Source organism: Poromitra crassiceps (assembly GCF_964638095.1).
Source record: "Poromitra crassiceps genome assembly, chromosome: 1".
Lineage (NCBI taxonomy): Eukaryota > Metazoa > Chordata > Actinopteri > Beryciformes > Melamphaidae > Poromitra > Poromitra crassiceps.
Window position 1 is genome coordinate 120431517 of NC_139623.1, and position 22192 is coordinate 120453708.

General features: G+C 44.0%; 1 protein-coding gene across 1 annotated transcript in view; it reads right to left on the reverse strand.

Annotated features, from left to right (window-relative positions):
• The window catches only part of pdlim4 (PDZ and LIM domain 4), a 161784-nt gene extending 153847 nt beyond the window's left edge, over window positions 1-7937 (reverse strand). The window contains exon 1 of the mRNA XM_083634927.1: window positions 7809-7937. Coding sequence (XP_083491053.1) covers window positions 7809-7901 — 93 coding nt within the window. The 5' untranslated portion in view covers window positions 7902-7937. The remainder of the gene's footprint in view (window positions 1-7808) is intronic.
• Window positions 7938-22192: the final 14255 nt, after the last annotated feature.

Here is a 22192-nt window from a genome sequence, read left to right on the forward strand (position 1 = left end):
GCAGCTTGGGCGAGAACAAACAGGACAGCAGCTAACATGGCGTCGCCTGTCTGGCAATTTTACAACTTGTTGGAGAAGGACAACAAATTTGCCGTTTGCATTGTGTGCTCAAAGGAGATACCGCGTGGAGGAACGCAGCAGAAGAGTTTCAACACTACGAACCTCATAAGACATTTGAAGGTTTCCCACGTCAAGGAATTTGAGGAGTTTACAAAGTTGGCGAGCGCAACTCACAGGCGGGGATTGCAACGGCTGAATCATGCACGTCGTCATTATTACTACCCACTGGGAGTGGAGCCGGAATTGTGCAAGATACGGATAACAGAAAGGATATTGATTTGGTCCGTAGATCGAGTCATCAAGTTTCCAAATCGCTCGCGCACTCATTCCACTGTGAACAACATGCCTCCTCGCCAGGAGCTCTGCTCGGACCCGACGCGTTATTATGCTGCTTTATGCTGAAGAAAGAGAAAGAGCGTGCAGCAACCCAAATGCCACTCAATCAGCTAACGCTAACTGTAACAGAGACATTGAAACGACAGCAACCCTACAGCAACGACAGCAAGAAACGAAAATAGATAAATGCAAAGCTAATGGAATTCATATGTCTTGATCAGCAGCCGCTGTCTGTTGCGGAAGACCTCGGGTTCAAACGCCTCATGTCCTGCTTGGATCCACGTTACACGCTGCCAGGACGTAAATATTTAACTGACGTTTGCCTGCCGGAATTATACCAAATTGTGTACAAGCACATCGAGAGCCTTATGAAAGACAACACCACGTCAATCAGCTTCACGACTGACATTTGGAGTTCGAGTGTCTGTCCTATGTCCATGCTGAGCCTAACTGCGCAGTTTATTGATGAAAAGTTCGACCTGAACAAAGTTGTACTTCACTCACAAGAGTTTTCTGGGTCACACACCGCGGAGGCTATCGCTGCAGCTTTCACTGACATGTTCCAAGCTGTGTTGGTGCACATGTTGTGTACATAGTATTATATTTTTTGTTTTATAAGACTGTATTTATTTTTCCACAGGAAAGCTACAGTATACAGTCTACTCTGTAAGCTCCAAGTTGTCTAAGAGAGTGTCTCTAGAGAGAGTTGCATGTTGCCTTAGCCTGCAATAAAACGGATGTCAATTCATGATACTTTCTCATCTCCTAATTTTAATACTTAATATACAATGTCGATGTTGTTAAGAATAATTAAATATATGAATAATGCGACACAATAAATAGAAGGCTTGAATTGATGGTGATCGGTGATATCGGGATCGGCAGATACTGCTTCCAGTGATCAGTGATCGGTGATCGGCCTCAAAAAAGCTGATCGGAGCATCTCTAGCAGATAGCTAGGTTTTTTCAATAAACAAAGAGGCAACAGGAAAGTTTTAGGATATTTACTGTTGAAAGCACTGTAAAACTGAAATACAAATAGCCTAAATAAATTACAACTTACAATGTGTCTCAATGTGTATAACGTCTTTGCATTTACATAGCCTATAATGAGGCAACAAGTAGGTTACAATACAGTATACTGTACACAACATAGTATTATGGTTAGCTTGTGTACTATAACCGTTATGTTAACTAGCTAGCGTTTTTCAAGTTTTCAAGTATACAGTATCAAAGCTGAGAATCACATGACGGTACATATCTAAAAATAAATGTAACGTATTACTTACAGACACAGAATGTAGTTTAGGAATTTTCTTAGTAGATTAGACCGAAGTTGGCAAACCAAGCGACCACCAAGCTGGCAGCGCAGTGACAGCCGATTTAAAGGGGCAGCACTTTTTTGTGTGTGGAGGGGGGTAATCTTGTAAACAAACCACCCCCCCAAGCCTAGCAGTACACCAATAACAAAACTCTTTTGCTAAAGTTGTGCTAAAATACTGTTGTTTATGCATATTTTCACATTACTTTGAAAATATATGCAGAGTAAATGGCAAAAGGAGATATACAAATGATTTCTGGTGTATAATTAGAAATTTCCATAGTTAAAAACCTGTCATTTGACACCAGAATCATCAAAATCGCCCTGGATAGTGAAATCCTATGGTAAAAATAGCTGAAATGGCAGCCATCTTTGAAATGGCAGCCATCTTTGAAATGGCAGCCATCTTTGAAATGGCAGCCATTTTGAAATGTACATGGAACAAATCTGGCTTCTCTGTGGTCATAAATGTATGGTTTGATAACAAGATCATTCGTATTGGACAATTCTACCCAAAGTTGCCCCCAAAATAGTGTTTTTGAGGCGGGAAATGGCGGCCATCTTGGAAAGATCGAGATTTCTGCGTGGCTAATTACTTTTATCAAAATAACAATCCACAAGTATTTGTGCAAATTTTGGCGCTTCTTTCCGGAAGCGACCAATTTTACATTGAAAGTGCATTTTTTGAGCCCCACTATAACAAGTAAAGATGAAAAAGGCAGCCAAATGTCAAAAGTTAGCGTTAATCACCCCATTGCAATTTGCATCGCCAGAATTCGCCACAAAATTCTAAAAATGCCGGCGGCCGTGCCAAATGATGATCAATGCCTTGTGCAACTTGTGTGATCGCTGGTTGAGAGATTGTTTAGCTGTTTGTGTTGATAACTGACTCTGCTGAGTCTGCTCTGCTGTGCCCATATACGTCTTTTAGTTTCAGAGCTGCAAATGTCACGGGCTACTTCTGCAGTGTTTATAGAGGACACAATAAGTTAAGTCGTCTGTCAGTGACAGTGGTTTGCAGCACTTAGGAATCCGTGAGTTTGCTCGTTTAATTCGTTGATATAAGCGATTGCCCGAACGATTAATTGAGGAATAGGCTAAGTGAACGTTAGCGTGTGTGCGTGCCCGGGGGGGGGGGGGGGGTTGTTGGGACCTGTGCGTGTGCACGCGTTCCCCATATAGGTGCGTTCCCCCACTTCTCTAGATAGCACTACACCTCCGCCTATACAGGTACATGCCATTGGGACTTTCGGGGACCTATGGCAGGTTTAAAAGCAGAGGGTAGTTCAGGTGACCTTGGGGTTATCTCGCTCCTCTCCGAGTCATTAATCTGTCAGCCGTAAGCGGCCCTCGGCTTGTCTCTCAAAATATACTATATGTGGCCCTCCACACAGTATTGGTTAATCAAGCAAGTTCACTTTGCCTTTTTTCCATTCACCTAACGATGACAGCACTATCATACAGTTTGTAGACAAGCACCAAGTAGGAACTGTGTTTAAAGGGGCGGTCCGTGTTTAAAGGGACGGTCCGTGTTTAAAGGGACGGTCTGTGTTTAAAGGGACGGTCTGTGTTTAAAGGGTCGGTCTGTGTTTAAAGGGACGGTCTGTGTTTAAAGGGACGGTCTGTGTTTAAAAGGGTCGGTCTGTGTTTAAAGGGTCAGTCCGTGTTTAAAGGGGCGGTCGGTCCGTGTTTAAAGGGTCGGTCTGTGTTTAAAGGGTCAGTCCGTGTTTAAAGGGTCGGTCTGTGTTTAAAGGGTCAGTCCGTGTTTAAAGGGGCGGTCGGTCCGTGTTTAAAGGGTCGGTCTGTGTTTAAAGGGTCAGTCCGTGTTTAAAAGGGCGGTCCGTGTTTAAAGGGTCAGTCCATGTTTAAAGGGACGGTCTGTGTTTAAAGGGGCGGTCGGTCCGTGTTTAAAGGGTCGGTCTGTGTTTAAAGGGTCAGTCCGTGTTTAAAGGGTCGGTCTGTGTTTAAAGGGTCAGTCCGTGTTTAAAGGGGCGGTCGGTCCGTGTTTAAAGGGTCGGTCTGTGTTTAAAGGGTCAGTCCGTGTTTAAAAGGGCGGTCCGTGTTTAAAGGGTCAGTCCGTGTTTAAAGGGACGGTCTGTGTTTAAAGGGACGGTCTGTGTTTAAAGGGTCAGTCTGTGTTTAAAGGGACGGTCTGTGTTTAAAAGGGACGGTCTGTGTTTAAAGGGTCAGTCCGTGTTTAAAGGGGCGGTCCGTGTTTAAAGGGTCAGTCCGTGTTTAAAGGGACGGTCTGTGTTTAAAGGGTCAGTCCGTGTTTAAAGGGACGGTCTGTGTTTAAAGGGACGGTCTGTGTTTAAAGGGACGGTCCGTGTTTAAAGGGTCAGTCTGTGTTTAAAGGGGCAGTCTGTGTTTAAAGGGACGGTCTGTGTTTAAAGGGACGGTCCGTGTTTAAAGGGTCAGTCCGTGTTTAAAGGGTCAGTCTGTGTTTAAAGGGACGGTCTGTGTTTAAAGGGACGGTCCGTGTTTAAAGGGTCAGTCTGTGTTTAAAGGGGCGGTCTGTGTTTAAAGGGACGGTCTGTGTTTAAAGGGACGGTCTGTGTTTAAAGGGTCAGTCTGTGTTTAAAGGGACGGTCTGTGTTTAAAGGGACGGTCTGTGTTTAAAGGGACGGTCTGTGTTTAAAGGGTCAGTCTGTGTTTAAAGGGACGGTCTGTGTTTAAAGGGTCAGTCTGTGTTTAAAGGGTCAGTCTGTGTTTAAAGGGTCAGTCCGTGTTTAAAGGGGCGGTCTGTGTTTAAAGGGACGGTCTGTGTTTAAAGGGACGGTCTGTGTTTAAAGGGTCAGTCTGTGTTTAAAGGGACGGTCTGTGTTTAAAGGGACGGTCTGTGTTTAAAGGGACGGTCTGTGTTTAAAGGGTCAGTCTGTGTTTAAAGGGACGGTCTGTGTTTAAAGGGTCAGTCTGTGTTTAAAGGGTCAGTCCGTGTTTAAAGGGACGGTCTGTGTTTAAAGGGACGGTCTGTGTTTAAAGGGACGGTCTGTGTTTAAAGGGTCAGTCTGTGTTTAAAGGGACGGTCTGTGTTTAAAAGGGACGGTCTGTGTTTAAAGGGTCAGTCTGTGTTTAAAGGGACGGTCTGTGTTTAAAGGGACGGTCTGTGTTTAAAGGGACGGTCTGTGTTTAAAGGGTCAGTCTGTGTTTAAAGGGACGGTCTGTGTTTAAAGGGTCAGTCTGTGTTTAAAGGGTCAGTCCGTGTTTAAAGGGACGGTCTGTGTTTAAAGGGACGGTCTGTGTTTAAAGGGACGGTCTGTGTTTAAAGGGTCAGTCTGTGTTTAAAGGGACAGTCTGTGTTTAAAAGGGTCAGTCTGTGTTTAAAGGGACGGTCTGTGTTTAAAGGGTCAGTCTGTGTTTAAAGGGTCAGTCCGTGTTTAAAGGGGCGGTCTGTGTTTAAAGGGACGGTCTGTGTTTAAAGGGACGGTCTGTGTTTAAAGGGTCAGTCTGTGTTTAAAGGGACGGTCTGTGTTTAAAGGGACGGTCTGTGTTTAAAGGGACGGTCTGTGTTTAAAGGGTCAGTCTGTGTTTAAAGGGACGGTCTGTGTTTAAAGGGTCAGTCTGTGTTTAAAGGGTCAGTCCGTGTTTAAAGGGACGGTCTGTGTTTAAAGGGACGGTCTGTGTTTAAAGGGACGGTCTGTGTTTAAAGGGTCAGTCTGTGTTTAAAGGGACAGTCTGTGTTTAAAAGGGACGGTCTGTGTTTAAAGGGTCAGTCTGTGTTTAAAGGGTCAGTCTGTGTTTAAAGGGACAGTCCGCGTTTAAAGGGTAATTTTGTGTTTAAAGGGACGGTCTGTATTTAAAGGGACGGTCAGTGTTTAAAGAGTCGTCTGGGGCGGGCACTACAGCTGAGCACAACACCTGGGATCCCTCAGCAGCACCAATGAGCTCTGATGAAAAACAAATGTCAGCACCACCACAACCCCCCCCCCCCAGCCCCCACCCTCCCATGTTTACTCTGGACCAGATGAACTATTGGCTACTGCCAGATCCACTGCCAGCACACTGACCCACATTCTGAGGACCAATAAGGTGCTTAAGGCTTTCTGAATAATTATATTACTACTACTACTACTACTACTACTACTACTACTACTTCTACTACTACTACTAATGATAATAATAATAATATTATTATTTAATAATAATACCATAATCTTCCTTTATAGCACTAAGCTTACTAACTGCCAAAAAAGACCAAAAGCTTGATATGAGCCTTTATGTGACACTGCTTCCTGTAGCTTAATGTGTACTCAACCCTTTTCATATCAAGGATCCCCGTTTGGTTCACATTTGGGCCCAGGACCACCCTCTCAAACCCGAATATGCTAGCCTTACCCCGCTAGCCGGGCGCTTCTCGCTCATACTGAGCATTAGCGCCCGGCGACCCACGACTTGATTTTTGGTTTTTCAAAGACAGAAAAGTGGATTTCATGCAACAATTTGGAAGTGGCTACTATATGTATTTAAAAGAAGAGGATGTTGGCCATCGGATAGCGTCTTCACTTCAAGTTTTTGGCTAGGGTTAGTTTTTATACCTAGACGTGAGAGCAGCACGATTGTCTGATTGGAAATGCGTCGTGGGTCGATGGGCGCTAAGGCTCAGTATGAGCGAGAAGCGCCCGGCTAGCGGGGGAAATGCTAGCCTAGATATTATTTTGTGCAAAATCCCATGACTAGAGACAACAGTGAAACTATAGGACGAATCAGCGTGACATCACAGCCACCCTGAAATGCAGGCATACAAATGCCTGCAAATGCAGGCCATTTACCAAATGCGGAACCCCGCGGCAGTTAACTAACTAACTAGTATAAGTCAGTCCAAACAAACGTTAATATCTCAAAAACTATACATCACATCGCTTATATTTTGACATTCTGAGTGACAGCAGAAGTAGCTTGAGTTTGATGTATAATACATGCATACAAGCATGTCGTGTTAAAGTTTGTGAACTGTCGCAGTTTTTAAAATGTAAACAGGGTCAGCCGGTAGAGTCAGACGCTCAAGCTCACGGTAAGCTCACGCTCCATAGGGTTCCATTGCCGTTGCCACCCAGTGATGCAGTTTGTTTACCAAAATGCTGCTCGGCTGGTCCCTCGTATATGATGAAAAAGAAGAATAAGTGATTCTCCTACATTTTCTAATTGTGTTAATTTGTAAATTGAATTAATGGTGAAGTTTAACAATTCATCATTTTGCTAGGGACCCCCTGGGACTCCCTCAACGACCCCTGGTGGTCCCCACCCCCCATGTTGAGAACCACTGTTGTACATTATTTCAATATTTTAATATTTAGGGTTAGGTAAATATTTTCAACGAAATGTGAGCTTTCGAATTGTTAAATGCTCTTTAAATATTAGAACATATTATTTTGTTCGTTTGTTTGGGTCATCGTGCGCAACCAACCGGTGTTTAGACGGCACCATCTGGCAGAGTGGAGCCACTGACCTAAATGAGTGGAGCTCCTGTTCATCCACTCACTGCTGAGCCTGAGCTGCTACCTCTTATTTATAAGATAGTCGTTTGGGCGACAGATTTAATATAATGAATACGATTATTGTCCAATCAAGCCCATCCCCATCCCGTTATGATAGGCTACATCGATAATACAACGACGGTAATCCTGTAAAATGAGCCTACATGGAGTAAAAAAGTGTAGCGATACCCGCCTATGTGAGGAAAAACAATAAAAAAAAAAAACATAAAGTAGCCTACAGTAGCCTACAACAAAGTCACTAACTCACAGTTCACCACACCACACCACCACAGACACTAAACTCCCTATGAACAGGCTAATTTTGCGTGAACCCAACTGTCATCATCAGCGCACCAGTCGGTGAATTCCAGCTTTCATCGCCTCCTTTCATAAGCTGCTATACAAGTATTATCAGCCAACAAAACAACGCTCTTGGAGAGAAAACCTTTAGGATCATTATAAATGATCAGAGGGGTTATCTGAAAAACCTTCTGTCAACTGTCTCGCCAAGTTGAGGTGCGTCGTTACGCGCGGCTCAATGAATGGATCACAATGGCCCACCACACATGCAGCTCATTCACTCACACACAAACAACACGCAGCGAAACTTGACCTACCCTTGAAATAGTTAACGGTGTGCTGAAGTCTCGTCCTCCTACCAGGCGAAAGCCCCAAGGTGAGGGTCCCTTCAGTGTCACGGTCTGCGGCATATTTGGTTCAGACGAGAGGCACAGTCAGGCAGAGACAGACGAACAGACGGACAGAGAGAGAGAGAGGGGGCTGGGGGAAATGTCCGCGGTTCCTCGACTTGATGTGGAAAAATGGCTACTATTTAGGCCTATTTAACGGTCTATGGGAGAAAGACGAGGTGAAACAGTCAGATAGTCCTCTGCCTAGCTGCTAGGCAACAGTGTCCCGCTCGACAAAACTCTCCTCCGCACTTGATTCAAGTTTAAATAATGAAGCCGCGTGTGACGTCACGCGAGGGGTTGCCCCGTCTGAGCCAAGTGGGAGGGGACCGTGCGTGGGCGTGTGCGTGTGCGTGCGTGTGTGCGTGCGCGTGCGCGTGCGCGTGTGCGTGTGCGTGTGCGTGTGCGTGTGCGTGTGCGTGTGTGTGAAAGAATCCACTCTGCAGACATGGATATTATTCCAAGTCGTTTTTTTAAGGTGTGAGGGTGACTGTCAAATCAAATATGACAGTTGTGTAAGAGACTATTGCCAAAGCAAATCAAATGTGCCAGATAGTGCTCATCCATAAAAAAAGAAACATAGACTACATTATTAAACATAGGCTACATTTTGTCTCACAAAACAGACATTACAGAAATCCATCATAATGTAACCGAGCGTTTTGGGTTCTTTATATAGGCTATTGTTTATGGTGAAGGAATAATGAGTCAGAGACCGCTTGTTGTTGGGAGCTGCTGCCACTCATTTACTTGGGCAGGGGCGAGAGAGCTAGAGAGAGTGAACACACTGTCCACTTCCTCTTCCGGACTTCACAATAAGAGTAGGCCTACACATGAACAGATACAGAACAGTCTGTTACATATGTCCCCTCCTCAATTAAAAAAACGTCCCCGTTTTAAATAATACACAGAAGAAGAAAAAACGTCAACACACAAAATCCCACATACTGCTTCCCACAACATACAACCACACCATAGACACACTCAACAAAGGACAGCTTCTCCACCAATACGCTATAGAACACAGGGCTTTTTACCTTACGAACCTGCGAACCAACGCTAATGGAGCATCTCAGACAATGTCAAGACATACAGGGTTACGGGTCATACAAAGTGAAAAGACAGACAGGAATATATGCTAATGACAGAAGAGAGAATAAAAAAATACAGCATTCTCACACACCCCTCCAAAAATACGCTCTCTGTTGTGGCTCCTCGGGGCCCGCAACACCTGAACAGTCCCAGTGTCCCCAGTGAGCAGCGACTCCTCATCCAACTACTCCCCATCGACATCCTCTTCCGTGAGGGAACCGCATGAAGAGGTGATCGGAGGCTGCTCCCAAGATCCACCAGGCGACTGCAGTCCGTTTCTCAGCACTCCAGACAGGAATCCACACAATTTCTCTTTACCATCTCACAGTGAAACATGCTCATTACAGAAAAATAAAACAAAACACAAGTCAAACCACATGGCAAAACAACATAACACTCCCAGAACAGTTCAGAACAAAGGGCACTTCCACCCTCAAATCAGTCCATGGCGAGCCAGCTGAACTCCCAGGACACCAGCTCTCCGGCACGCAGCTCCAGAGAACCTCCATCCACGCGCTCCTCGAGGGTCTGCACCCGTGCTCCTTCACCGACCAGCTCCCTCATCTCCACCGGACAGCGCTGCCTCGCTGACCGCTGCGCCGTCGCCTGCTCCTCCATCATTCTCCAATGCTCTTCCCCATAGCTCTCCACGCTGGGGAGGGAAACTCCACCACGGCTAGCCTGAGCAGCAACTGCTAGCTTACTCCACGTGCGGTGTTTAGCCAGTTAACTCTAGCCACTGCACAGCTAAGCTAACCAAACAGTGCTCACCACGGTCCAACACGTTCAAATAAATAAAAACTGCGGGTCAGAGACGACCACCGCTGCCACCAATGTAACCGAGCATTTTGGGTTCTTTATATATTGTTTATGGTGAAGAAATAATGAGTCAGAGACCGCTTGTTGTTGGGAGCTGCTGCCACTCATTTACTTGGTCAGGGGCGAGAGAGCTAGAGAGAGTGAACACACTGTCCACTTCCTCTTCCGGACTTCACAATAAGAGTACACATGATACAGAACAGTCTGTTACAGTAACAACCGTTGGACAACAGAGGAAGAACAAGAAGTAGCTACTGTATATGGACTGTAATGGACAGAGTCTACAGTTATAGAGCTGTCTGTCTGTTAGCCTCAATGCGAGACTCATCATCAGTTATTCATTCTGACTGATGAGTCTCCGTTGAGTCTGTCTGTCTGTCTGTCCCTGTGTGTGTGTGTGTGTGTGTGTGTGTGTGTGTGTGTGTGTGTGTGTGTGTGTGCGCGCGTGTGTGTGTGTGTGTCTTACTCACCCCTCAGTCGCTTTAATAATAATAATAATAATAATAATAATAATAAATAATTGATTGGATTTATATAGCGCCTTTCTAGATACTCAAAGCGCTTCACATATCAAGGGAGGGAGGGGAGGGAACTCAACTCATCCACCACCGATGCGTAGCACCCACCTGGGTGATGCACGGCAGCCAGTTTGCGCCAGAACGCTCACCACACAGCTCACGGTGGAGAGTTGAGGACTGAATGTGCCAATTAAGTAAGGAGGGATGATTAGGTGGCCATGATTGAAGGAAGGCCTGTGTGGGAATTTAGCCAGGGCACCGGGGTTACACCCCTACTCTTGAGAAGAGTGCCGATGGGATCTTTAATGACCACAGAGAGTCAGGACCTCGGTTTAACGTCTCATCTGAAGGACGGTGCTCACTCAAAGGACAGAGTCCCTGTCTCTGCCCTGGGGCATTGGGGAGATCATTCATCAGATCAGATTATTCATCAGACCATTCAGACCAGAGGGGAAGAGCACCTCCTACTGGTCCTCCAACACCACTTCCAGCACCAGTCTCCCATCCAAGGAGTATCATAGGCCAGACCTGCTTAGCTTCCCAAGGAAAGCCAGTGATGTAATGCAGGAGCCACTGGTGCTTTAGCATCATACTGAATGATCTGATATTTGGGTTATTGACTAGGCAGGATGTACAATGTTGTCCTTGTTGTTGTTGTTGTTGATGATGCTGTTGTTGATGTTTTCTGTTGCCTTCTACAAACTGCTTTTTTAGATGATAATAATAATAATATATTATAATTATAATAGTAACAATGGCAAATCGAAATTTTTGATTTATTAGATTAATAATACTATAATTACTTCTTGTTTCATTCTCTCTCTCTCTCTTTCTCTCTCTCTCTTCTCTCTCTCTTTCTTTCTTAATTCTCCCCTTTCCCCCAATTCCCCATCAAGAGACATTTCTTTCTTAAATGAAAATCTTGTAATAGCTGGGTGGGGGCCCATAGAACAGAACAGACTCAGGCCCCTAGTGGAACAATCTGGCATGCACACCACAAGACAATCAACAGCTTTATCCTGAAAGTGAGCCAGGTAGTCTTCAGCAAAGTGCCGTAAGGCTTCAGGCTCATCGTCAACAATGAAGATGTTGTCATTTGGACACCTCACTGGCAGGAAAACACCTCTCCTATGTGTCGGCGGTAGTACAGTATTCTGTCTGGCCCACTTCTAGCTCAGGCCTTTCATTTCCCCAGCCAATTATACAGTGAGTCATTGAGCTGGAGTAGGTCTTTTCTACTCCAGAAGGTATGAGCTCATTCCTGGCCGTCCCCGTTTCAGACAACTGCAGGCATGTGTAGCTCCGTCTGAAGGTCTGAGTCACCTCGAGTCAGACACTAACCTGTTAGGTAGGGCACCCAGGGCAAATCAGAAGCAGACACTAACCTATCCCCCGTTAGGTAGGGCACCGAGGTCAAATCAAAGACAGACACTAACCTATCCCCCGTTAGGTAGGGCACCGAGGTCAAATCAGAGGCAGACACTAACCTATCCCCCGTTAGGTAGGGCACCGAGGTCAAATCAAAGACAGACACTAACCTATCCCCCGTTAGGTAGGGCACCAAGGTCAAATCAGAGGCAGACACTAACCTATCCCCCGTTAGGTAGGGCACCAAGGTCAAATCAGAGGCAGACACTAACCTATCCCCCGTTAGGTAGGGCACCAAGGTCAAATCAGAGGCAGACACTAACCTATCCCCCGTTAGGTAGGGCACCAAGGTCAAATCAGAGGCAGACACTAACCTACCCCCCATTAGGCACCGACCGAGGTCTAATCAGACACTTACCTACCCCCCGTTAGGTATAGGGCACAGACTGAAGTCTAATCAGACACTAACCTACCCCCTGTAAGGTAGGGCACAGACTGAAGTCTAATCAGATACTTACCTACCCCCTGTAAGGTAGGGCACAGACTGAAGTCTAATCAGATACTTACCTACCCCCTGTAAGGTAGGGCACAGACTGAAGTCTAATCAGATACTTACCTACCCCCTGTAAGGTAGGGCACAGACTGAAGTCTAATCAGATACTTACCTACCCCCCGTTAGGTAGGGCACAGACTGAAGTCTAATCAGATACTAACCTACCCCCTGTAAGGTAGGGCACAGACTGAAGTCTAATCAGATACTAACCTACCCCCTGTAAGGTAGGGCACAGACTGAAGTCTAATCAGATACTTACCTACCCCCCGTTAGGTAGGGCACAGACTGAAGTCTAATCAGATACTTACCTACCCCCTGTTAGGTAGGGCACAGACTGAAGTCTAATCAGATACTTACCTACCCCCCGTTAGGTATAGGGCACAGACTGAAGTCTAATCAGATACTTACCTACCCCCCGTTAGGTATAGGGCACAGACTGAAGTCTAATCAGATACTTACCTACCCCCCGTTAGGTAGGGCACAGACTGAAGTCTAATCAGATACTAACCTACCCCCTGTAAGGTAGGGCACAGACTGAAGTCTAATCAGATACTAACCTACCCCCTGTAAGGTAGGGCACAGACTGAAGTCTAATCAGATACTTACTGTTGGAATTGATCCAAGTTTCCTTAAGGTCAAAGTTCCTCCTCATAAAAGTAGGAGGGGAAAATGGTTTGCAGACAGGTCCCCTGTCCCCATTTGACATTTCTGCTGAGGTCACACACAAAAGTGTCGACAGTTCAGTTATCTAAAAGTAAGATGGACGTTTATTTCCATGCCTATTGTGGTTAAGAGGTGTTGCGTCGTCTCCCGTCTCAGTAAAGGCGTTGTGGTTAAGGTGCCGTCTTTTAGTCCCCATGAAGACATAAAGAACAGAGGTTAAGCATGCATGGTTTAACCACAGGGTTTTTCCACTAGTTTAGTTATACGCCTGTGACGCATGATATGCATTTTGAGAGCTGACGCCTGTGACGTATGAGATGCTGAATGTGTGTGTGCAGGATGTTCTCTGAGTGTGTGTGTGTAGGTGTGTGCACAGGATGTTCTCTGAGTGTGTGCGTGTAGGTGTGTGCGCAGGATGTTCTGTGTGCATATGTATGTATGTGCACGTACACAGTTTGAGCCACCTGTTTGCACACCCCCCAGGAAGATAAGCACCCAATGAGAATAGCGAAATTGGCAATCTGCATACCCACACATGGAAACTCCCCTATTAAGATCCAGCCTCTAATTTGATTGTATATAACCCACTGCTTGATGAAATAAAGATTGCTTCTTCATCGGAGGAGACCTGAATTCAGTCCAAGGCTTGGTGTCGTCTGTTCTCTTTTCACTTTTACTCTCCACCAGAATTAACGAACACGGGAAATTGAGTCATCTTGATTGCAAATCCTTTTTCCATCTATTTGATTGGTCAACTTTGCTAATTTCTAATAGTTGGTGACGCCGACGTTCTCTGAGTAGGAGAGACTTCGATCTTTCTTTGGGCATCAGACCTCTGACAAGGGTGGCCGCCTCGTCCAAGGTAAGCGGAGCCTATTATATTGAAGTCTGCACCTTTGGCATATGTAAATCGGTCTGATGCTCAGAGGATTGATTGAAGGTAGGAATGTGAATTGCCGACATTAAGTCTGGAGAATAAATTATATATAGGACATTTTTACCTAACTGAGTAGGAGTAATAGCCTAATATTCCAGGGATAGTGCGGGGGTTTGACCAAGCTACGGGCTTGAAAGACAATCAAACACTAGGAATAGTTCCAGGATAGCGCGGGGGTTTGACCAAGCTACGGGCTTGAAAGACAATCAAACGCTAGGGACATAGGGACAGTTTCACGGGAAAGTGTGGGGGTTTGACCTAACTGAGGGTTTGGAAGAATAATCAAGCACTAGAAACGTTTTGGAGAGTTTCATGAGGAAGTGTGAGGGGTTGACCTGAGGGTAGGGAAGACACTCAAGCACTGACGTTTTTCTGATAATCTGCAAAACTGTATTTGTATAACCAATTACTGTGGAGGAATTTCAGAAGTCTGTTGATAGTGCTCTAAGTCAGCACTGACTCTGGAACTGTGTTGTAATTGAAAGTGGAATTTAAACAGAACCTGTTAGCACTCGCTAACACGTGACTACCGGTGAGCACGGTCACAGTGCTGGGTGAACCCCATGCAATGAGCCGGGGAGAGCTGGTCTGAAGCAGTGTGCGAAACAGTAAACTCCCTAGAAGCTTGCTCATTGGGCACTCGGTTCTGGGCATTACGACCCAAATCCACTTTCATTACGGGTGTGTGGTAAGCGTTATGTGTTATTACTCAATAACTCTGTCAGGAGAGATGAATAGCTGGGTTTAGTAATTATTTCTTAAAGAGGATAATATTTAGAGCTGTTTTTCCTAAAGCGCGAGAATGTGGGGTAATAGGAGAGTACATTTAAAAATGACGACATAAGTTTTTTTTTGAATGTGAAAGTGAAATTTGGCACGCTGCTGTGTGTAGAGTGAGTAGTTTAGCACACACACACACACTTGGATACCTTAAGTTAGGAGTCTAGCCGAAATAACAGATTCTGACCAGTACATACCGGTGGCTTATACCCTACGGTGGGAATCCCTTGACGGGAGCTGGCATCTGTGAAAAGGCCCAAGACTCCTCTCTTAGAGTACGGCGTAGATAAGCCGACTACTGACCGATACAGCTAAGGCGTAGATAAGCCGCTACTGACCAACCCCTGCCGGACACTAGAGTTAAGGCGTATATAAGCCGATAGGACGTCGATCCGCAGAGATAGTGCAGAAATAGAAGGATCGCTGGCGTCTACACTCATAAAAATAAAATTTTATTAAAATTTAGAATTCATCCAAATTTATTTTTAATAATTATTTTACATACCTCATAACAGAAGATATATTGTGCCAAAATCTAGGGGGAAATAGAATAGTACAAAGAGTAGAACGATTGAGTCAAAATAATTTGTTCGTTACAGTAGTGTCAGAAAATAATTTTTTTTTAATTCTTCTAAGTTTAATTTTATAAGTATTTCCTATACCTCATAGTATTTAGATATATCGTTCCGGGATCTAGGGGAAAACAGGATTGTAGAGAGGGTGGAACAACTGAGACAGTCCGAAGGTCCGACAGTCCGAAGGTCCGACAGTCCGAAGGTCCGATAGTCCGAAGGTCCGATAGTCCGAAATTCCGACAGTCCGATAGTCCGATAATAGTCCTGGTATAGACAATAGGATTCCATTGCTTGTGTGTCTGGACTGAAGCAAGATGAACGAGGAAAAAACTCGTTAGATTTAGGATCAAAACCGCAGGGAGATTGAAGTACATTTTCTGTATAACATAGAGGGATAAATAAATTGTGTAATTAGCCACACTCCTGGATTTGGAGAGGGAGTGCAGTTGGGCTCAGAGTGACAGTTCGATTCTGACAAGGGACGCCTTGTCAGAGTAAAACTGACAATTGAGGGGGGTGAAGTGATTTTATATGCCTGCCTTGATAATTTTTATTAAAATAGGGGGAGTTTTAGAAACCACAATAACAGGGTGGCATGTGTGGAGTATTATTCATTGCGAGAATGCCACGGTAATCGGCTATTTTGAAACACATTCAATAGAGAGGTTTTACTGCAAAATAGTCGAACTTTCAAATTGGATGGATATAGAGTTTTCATTAATAGAACTACTGATTCTCCCGGCGCTTCATTGTATTATAGGAAGACATTAGAAGTGAAAGTAAGTTGTTCTTGAAGGGACATATAACAGCGGGTGTAGTGTTCTCAGAAGGAAGCGGCTGCGGCAAGCGTGGCTCTTGTGGCGACCTTTGATGTGGTTATAGAGAGTTGAGAATAGGTTCATTGAGAAATACTGTACTATTGACAGTGAACTTTGAGATTTTTGACAGAAACCGGAGCGAGTTTAAATAAAATAATTTGAATGCCCTGTTTAGCCATATAAATTAGAACTCAAACAAAATTAGGAGGAATAGGAGTATGAGAGATCGCCTCTGATATGCTAAAAATAGAAATGTGGCAGAAACGCTCAATTCTGCTGTTGCTAATAGTAACGATCATATCTATGTCAGATCCTAAACTGCATATTCTGGATAATCCGTCGGGGGAGGTGAAAATTCCGTTTGGGTCGTACTTTACTCTGGGATGTAGTTTTAAAGCCGAGCGTAAAGTTAGGGTAAATTGGTGTTTTAACAGAGTGGGAACTCCAGGATACTGCCAACACAGACTTTCCACTGAAGTGTATAACAACTCTGTGAAGCAGAGTCAAGGGGAGGCGGGTGTAATTACTTCTAATTACACGTTATCAAATGTTAGATACGGGCACAGCGGACAGTATTTTTGCCATGTCATAATAGAGATTCCCCTTTTAAAAGTTTATATTTTAAGTCCGTCGGGTAAAGTAGCGAAAAGCGCTAATCGAGAAACGGTGTTAGATTCTCCGGCTGACATACCCCGGATGTTGATTGTATAGGCGGGGTCAAGATGGACGAGGATGCGCGTGCGTGTATCTGTGATGTGAGCAAAGAAGGCAACTAGAGAGTAGCGGGTGTGGAGTTCCTGATGGCGGAAGTGCCTACAGAATGACGTGGTGTAGTTTTGCTGGTGGAGGCAGAGAACAGGCACGGTTGTACAGGCACAGGAGAGAGGCAGCAGCATGTTTGAGAATAAGGAAACGGAGTGTTTGAGAGAGCGAAAGGAATGGGGTTGCAGCGTGTGAATAATCATGTGTGATTGTTATTGTGTTGTAATGATTGATTGGTTGAGGAGTGAATGGAGTGGGAGTTGATCAGTGCTGATTAATGCGGGCTGATCGGTCATTGTTGAATGGAGGAGGAATGGGGTTGAGTATTGATAGTGGGTTGATTAGTTTAGATCGACAAGGGGGAACGCGGCTTTCATTGATCGAAGTTCCCGCCCCATGTGAGAGCATCAGCTGCTAACTGATCAGGCACGGTCGCCCCTGTGCCTCCGGCATTTGTTGTCCTCATTGGGGACTATGCTGCTAAAACTGGAGGCACGGTTTACTTTGTTGGCTGAATGGAGTTGAGTGTTGTATCATTTGGTGAATTGTGGAGTGCATGGGTAAAAAAGAGGAACACACAGTGCTTCGTGGGTCCCCTGTGTCCGTTTCCTGTGTGGCTCGGTTAAATCTCAGCAAAAACACATTGTCACATATAATAAGTTATGGAAAATAAAATAGATTTAACCGGGAAATTAATTACAACGGTGGGGAACACTGAATACTGCACATTATATAGTAATACTCACTGAATAGAAAGTTTGCAGAAACTCATAGAAGAACAACAGACATACGATGAGTTTGCTTAGTTGACAAATTTGCATAAATGGAGGCTTTGTTGATTAACTTGAGAATTCCCTCCGTTATCTCTATAAAGGAACTAACACAAACCCAGGTAAAATACACCAACATTTTTCCGTTTGAGATGCGCTACACATAGCGAAATTTACACTAGGAGACGGGAAGAGGGTTCAAAATTTTGTCTATGAATTAAGACAATGACTTTTTAGGACAAGACTGTCCTTGGGTGCATTTGAAGTATGTAAACAATGTTAACTGTTACTGTTCCATTTAGAGGTCTTGCCAGCCTCCACACACTAGTGAACTGGGAGGTCTAGCCATCCTCCATGAAGTCTTGATCACAGACATGTCACAAAACCACAAAGTCAGTACATTGAAAACGCTGTAAGCTTGAAATGCACCCCAGGGAGCCATCTAGTCTAAGGAGAAAGTCATTAAAACCAAATGTAAAGGATTGGGGAGGGGGTCACATTTCAAACATCATCTGCTGAAGAGACTTATTGTCGTAATTAAAATAGTTTGTCTGAAAACAGGCACACTGTGAGATAATGCTGGGTGGAGATGTCATACAGGAAACTTTCACCAAAGCACTACACTTAAGCTAGTTCAGTAAATGACTAGAGAGAAAAAATCAGTGTCATGTCATGGAGTGAGATTATATTTGTTATAGGTTTGTGTTGATTCTTTTTGAGGTCACAAATTCCGATCTTTTGACTACAATTTTAAGGTGCGGCTTTTAATTTTACATAATGAGGATCTAAGTAAATTTTCATGCATTCGTTGTATAAATTGGGACAAGAGGGCAGAGTTTGGGAACTGGGGTATGGGAAGAAATAATATGACGAATTAGGAAAGGTTAGCTGATGATGGGTCAAGTGTGTTGATGTTGAGATTTGACTGTGTCTGTTTTTGTACACAGGAAGTGGAGACATCGGGGAACCAGGAGACTGGAAAATTACCTAAGACTGTTAGTTTGGTGGACCACAGACGCGCCGAAAATATGGAGTCATTACCTCCTTTCCCAATTCACAATGGTCCAGACAGCACTGTCCACTATCTTTCAGACGGCTCGAGCGTTGAAGCGGTCGATTTTAATAGACCCTCGAGGGTTACTGTTGAGGTGGCGCTGATCCGATTGCCCCCCGGTATCGTCGTAAGCTGGAACGTGGAGGAAGAGTACAATTTAGAGCCCCCGATGGAAGATTACACTGTTTACATGACTTGGGAAACGGGAAAAGGAAACGGTATCTTCCGTAATTGGAAGTCTAGGGGAGTGGTAAAGTGTTTGCAGCTTCCGATGTATGTGGTGGCTGCCCGTTGCAGGCCAGGGTTTACGGCCGGTTTCACTGTAGTGGGAAGAGACGTTTTTGGTAGACATGGTTCGTTTAGTAAGGTGGCATGGGCTTTGATGCCTGAGTAGGAGTTTGGAGATATGTCAATCATCTATGCACAAAGAGGGCGGTGCCTCGAGCCGGCCAGGATAGTCAGTATAACAGTTGCGATAATAAGTGAAGGGTACGTTTAAAAATGATTCAAATTGCAATGCTAATGGAGTACAGGCTATGTTACAGAATGAAAGGAAAGATCAGTTTTGCTGCGGAGTTGAGTAAGTAGTTATACATCTTTGTTAAAGGTGTATAAAGAGGGATTGATAGGATTTCTCACGTTCCTTTCCTCATTCAGGTATCCGGCTTCGAATGGGACACAGATGCCAATCTCAGGCAGAGATAATGTTATTTTGAATGTTTTTAAGCTTAGTTATGCTCATGTGCAAGATTATGGATGTTGAAAGTCAAGTATGTAGTATGTTCCTCAGTTTTCTGATATTTAATCATGTAATATGTATTTTCATCTTGAAATACATTATGCTAATTCAATTATATATTTTATTATGTTTTAAATATGTTATTTTTGAAATACACATTTTGATGCTCTATTGTTTCATGTGACCTCTGCTCCACTGTCATCGGGCGGTGTTTTGCTGCAAAGATCTCTTGCAGGGTCTCCTGCAAGCGTATGGTGCAGCTCACCGGGGCCAAAAGTTCATTCAGGCGTATATCAGTCGCTATCGAAACTAACAGACGTCTGTATGTATTTGATGTGGTTTTGACCGCATGGAAAGAGCGCATCGTGTAGATTATCCAGCAAACGAAGATGTCTCTAAAAAGCCCGTAGAAAAGAGGGGGGGGAGTTTCCACATCCTGCCCACAATAAAACCTGCAGCTACTTGTGTCTAGAGGGTCACCGAAAGATCACTTTTAACAGTTCATTAACTCTCACCTAATTAAGTTAAAATTAGGATAAAATAATAGAAAGCATGTGTGTATTAATCTTTTCTTCCATAGGTGAATTGATTTAACAAATAACATATTGTAACGTATCGTGATACGCCAAGGAACGGAGAGTTGTAGTTGGTACAGGTTAAGATGCTTATATTCAGCAGTTGCAGAAGGGAAATCAGAGTGAGGAAGCCTTTAGGGCAGTCCACCAGCAGCTCAAAGCAAAACGCTGGACCAATCGTTGAGAGACAGATGCTGTTGCTAAATCATGGAAGAAATGGAGTCAGACTGGAATGGGAAGAAGAAGGAGATGAACCGGTGTGAGGTAAAGACAGAATAGTGTAGAGAGGGACAGAAACGCCGTGAAGGTGGATCTGGCGGAAGTGGGGGTAACCTTGTGACATGGGGTTACAAGCTTCCTAGATTTGTGCTCCTCACAAAAGATGTAAAAACAGGTGTACCGGCTGGGACCTGAGGTTATGAAAATAATATAGGCAGTTGAGTGAGGCCAGCTGGCCTTAGAGCGTGGAAAATATATTGTTTCTTTATCATTTTATACTTTTATACTCTTAAAACAAAAGCTTGCTAAAACAAAATTAAGGGGACTCTTGTAGGACTCTTGAAAAAGTCAATCTATGCAATATTGAATTTTATAGTTTATAATAGACTTTTGTTGTTTTTAGGAACATTGAATGTACCACAGACCCACAGGATACATCAACAAGGTTTCTCCTGAAAATAAAAACAGGTCTCCGGGAGTTTTTACCGAGTTGATGTGCTCTTGGGCGAAGTGAACAGTCTAAGATGTATGATGTGGTTGTATGTTTCTATTTTCTTATACTTTTATGTTATTAACATTGTGTATGTTTTTATATTTTTAATATTTTTATTAAAATATTTGTTTCACTCAGAATTTAAATGAAGACACAACTATTACAGAGCAGTAGGAATAGAAGGATCTCTGAAAGGTCATAACGATGGCCTGGATGGTGGAAGAAATCTCATAGATTCACTGAGGCAGTGTTTACATAGTCCTTGGAAATATGGAGCTTGAAGACAAGAGGTCATGAATCCTGGAACAGATTTATTTGAGTTGTGTATTTTTATACTATGATTATTGGATTTTATTTTATCTTTATTTTTATAATATCTTTTTAATATGTTTAAAATGCTGCTATAAAATTGAAGGGTTAGGACAAAATACAGGTAAATGATTATTGATTTAGATTGGATAAATTCAACTATTTAGTTACATAAGTAAATCATGTAAACAGGGGGTCTGTTGGAATTGATCCAAGTTTCCTTAAGGTCAAAGTTCCTCCTCATAAAAGTAGGAGGGGAAAATGGTTTGCAGACAGGTCCCCTGTCCCCATTTGACATTTCTGCTGAGGTCACACACAAAAGTGTCGACAGTTCAGTTATCTAAAAGTAAGATGGACGTTTATTTCCATGCCTATTGTGGTTAAGAGGTGTTGCGTCGTCTCCCGTCTCAGTAAAGGCGTTGTGGTTAAGGTGCCGTCTTTTAGTCCCCATGAAGACATAAAGAACAGAGGTTAAGCATGCATGGTTTAACCACAGGGTTTTTCCACTAGTTTAGTTATACGCCTGTGACGCATGATATGCATTTTGAGAGCTGACGCCTGTGACGTATGAGATGCTGAATGTGTGTGTGCAGGATGTTCTCTGAGTGTGTGCGTGTAGGTGTGTGCGCAGGATGTTCTCTGAGTGTGTGCGTGTAGGTGTGTGCGCAGGATGTTCTGTGTGCATATGTATGTATGTGCACGTACACAGTTTGAGCCACCTGTTTGCACACCCCCCAGGAAGATAAGCACCCAATGAGAATAGCGAAATTGGCAATCTGCATACCCACACATGGAAACTCCCCTATTAAGATCCAGCCTCTAATTTGATTGTATATAACCCACTGCTTGATGAAATAAAGATTGCTTCTTCATCGGAGGAGACCTGAATTCAGTCCAAGGCTTGGTGTCGTCTGTTCTCTTTTCACTTTTACTCTCCACCAGAATTAACGAACACGGGAAATTGAGTCATCTTGATTGCAAATCCTTTTTCCATCTATTTGATTGGTCAACTTTGCTAATTTCTAATATTACCTACCCCCCGTTAGGTATAGGGCACAGACTGAAGTCTAATCAGATACTTACCTACCCCCCATTAGGTAGGGCACAGACTGAAGTCTAATCAGATACTAACCTACCCCCCGTTAGGTATAGGGCACAGACTGAAGTCTAATCAGACACTAACCTACCCCCTGTAAGGTAGGGCACAGACTGAAGTCTAATCAGATACTAACCTACCCCCCGTTAGGTATAGGGCACAGACTGAAGTC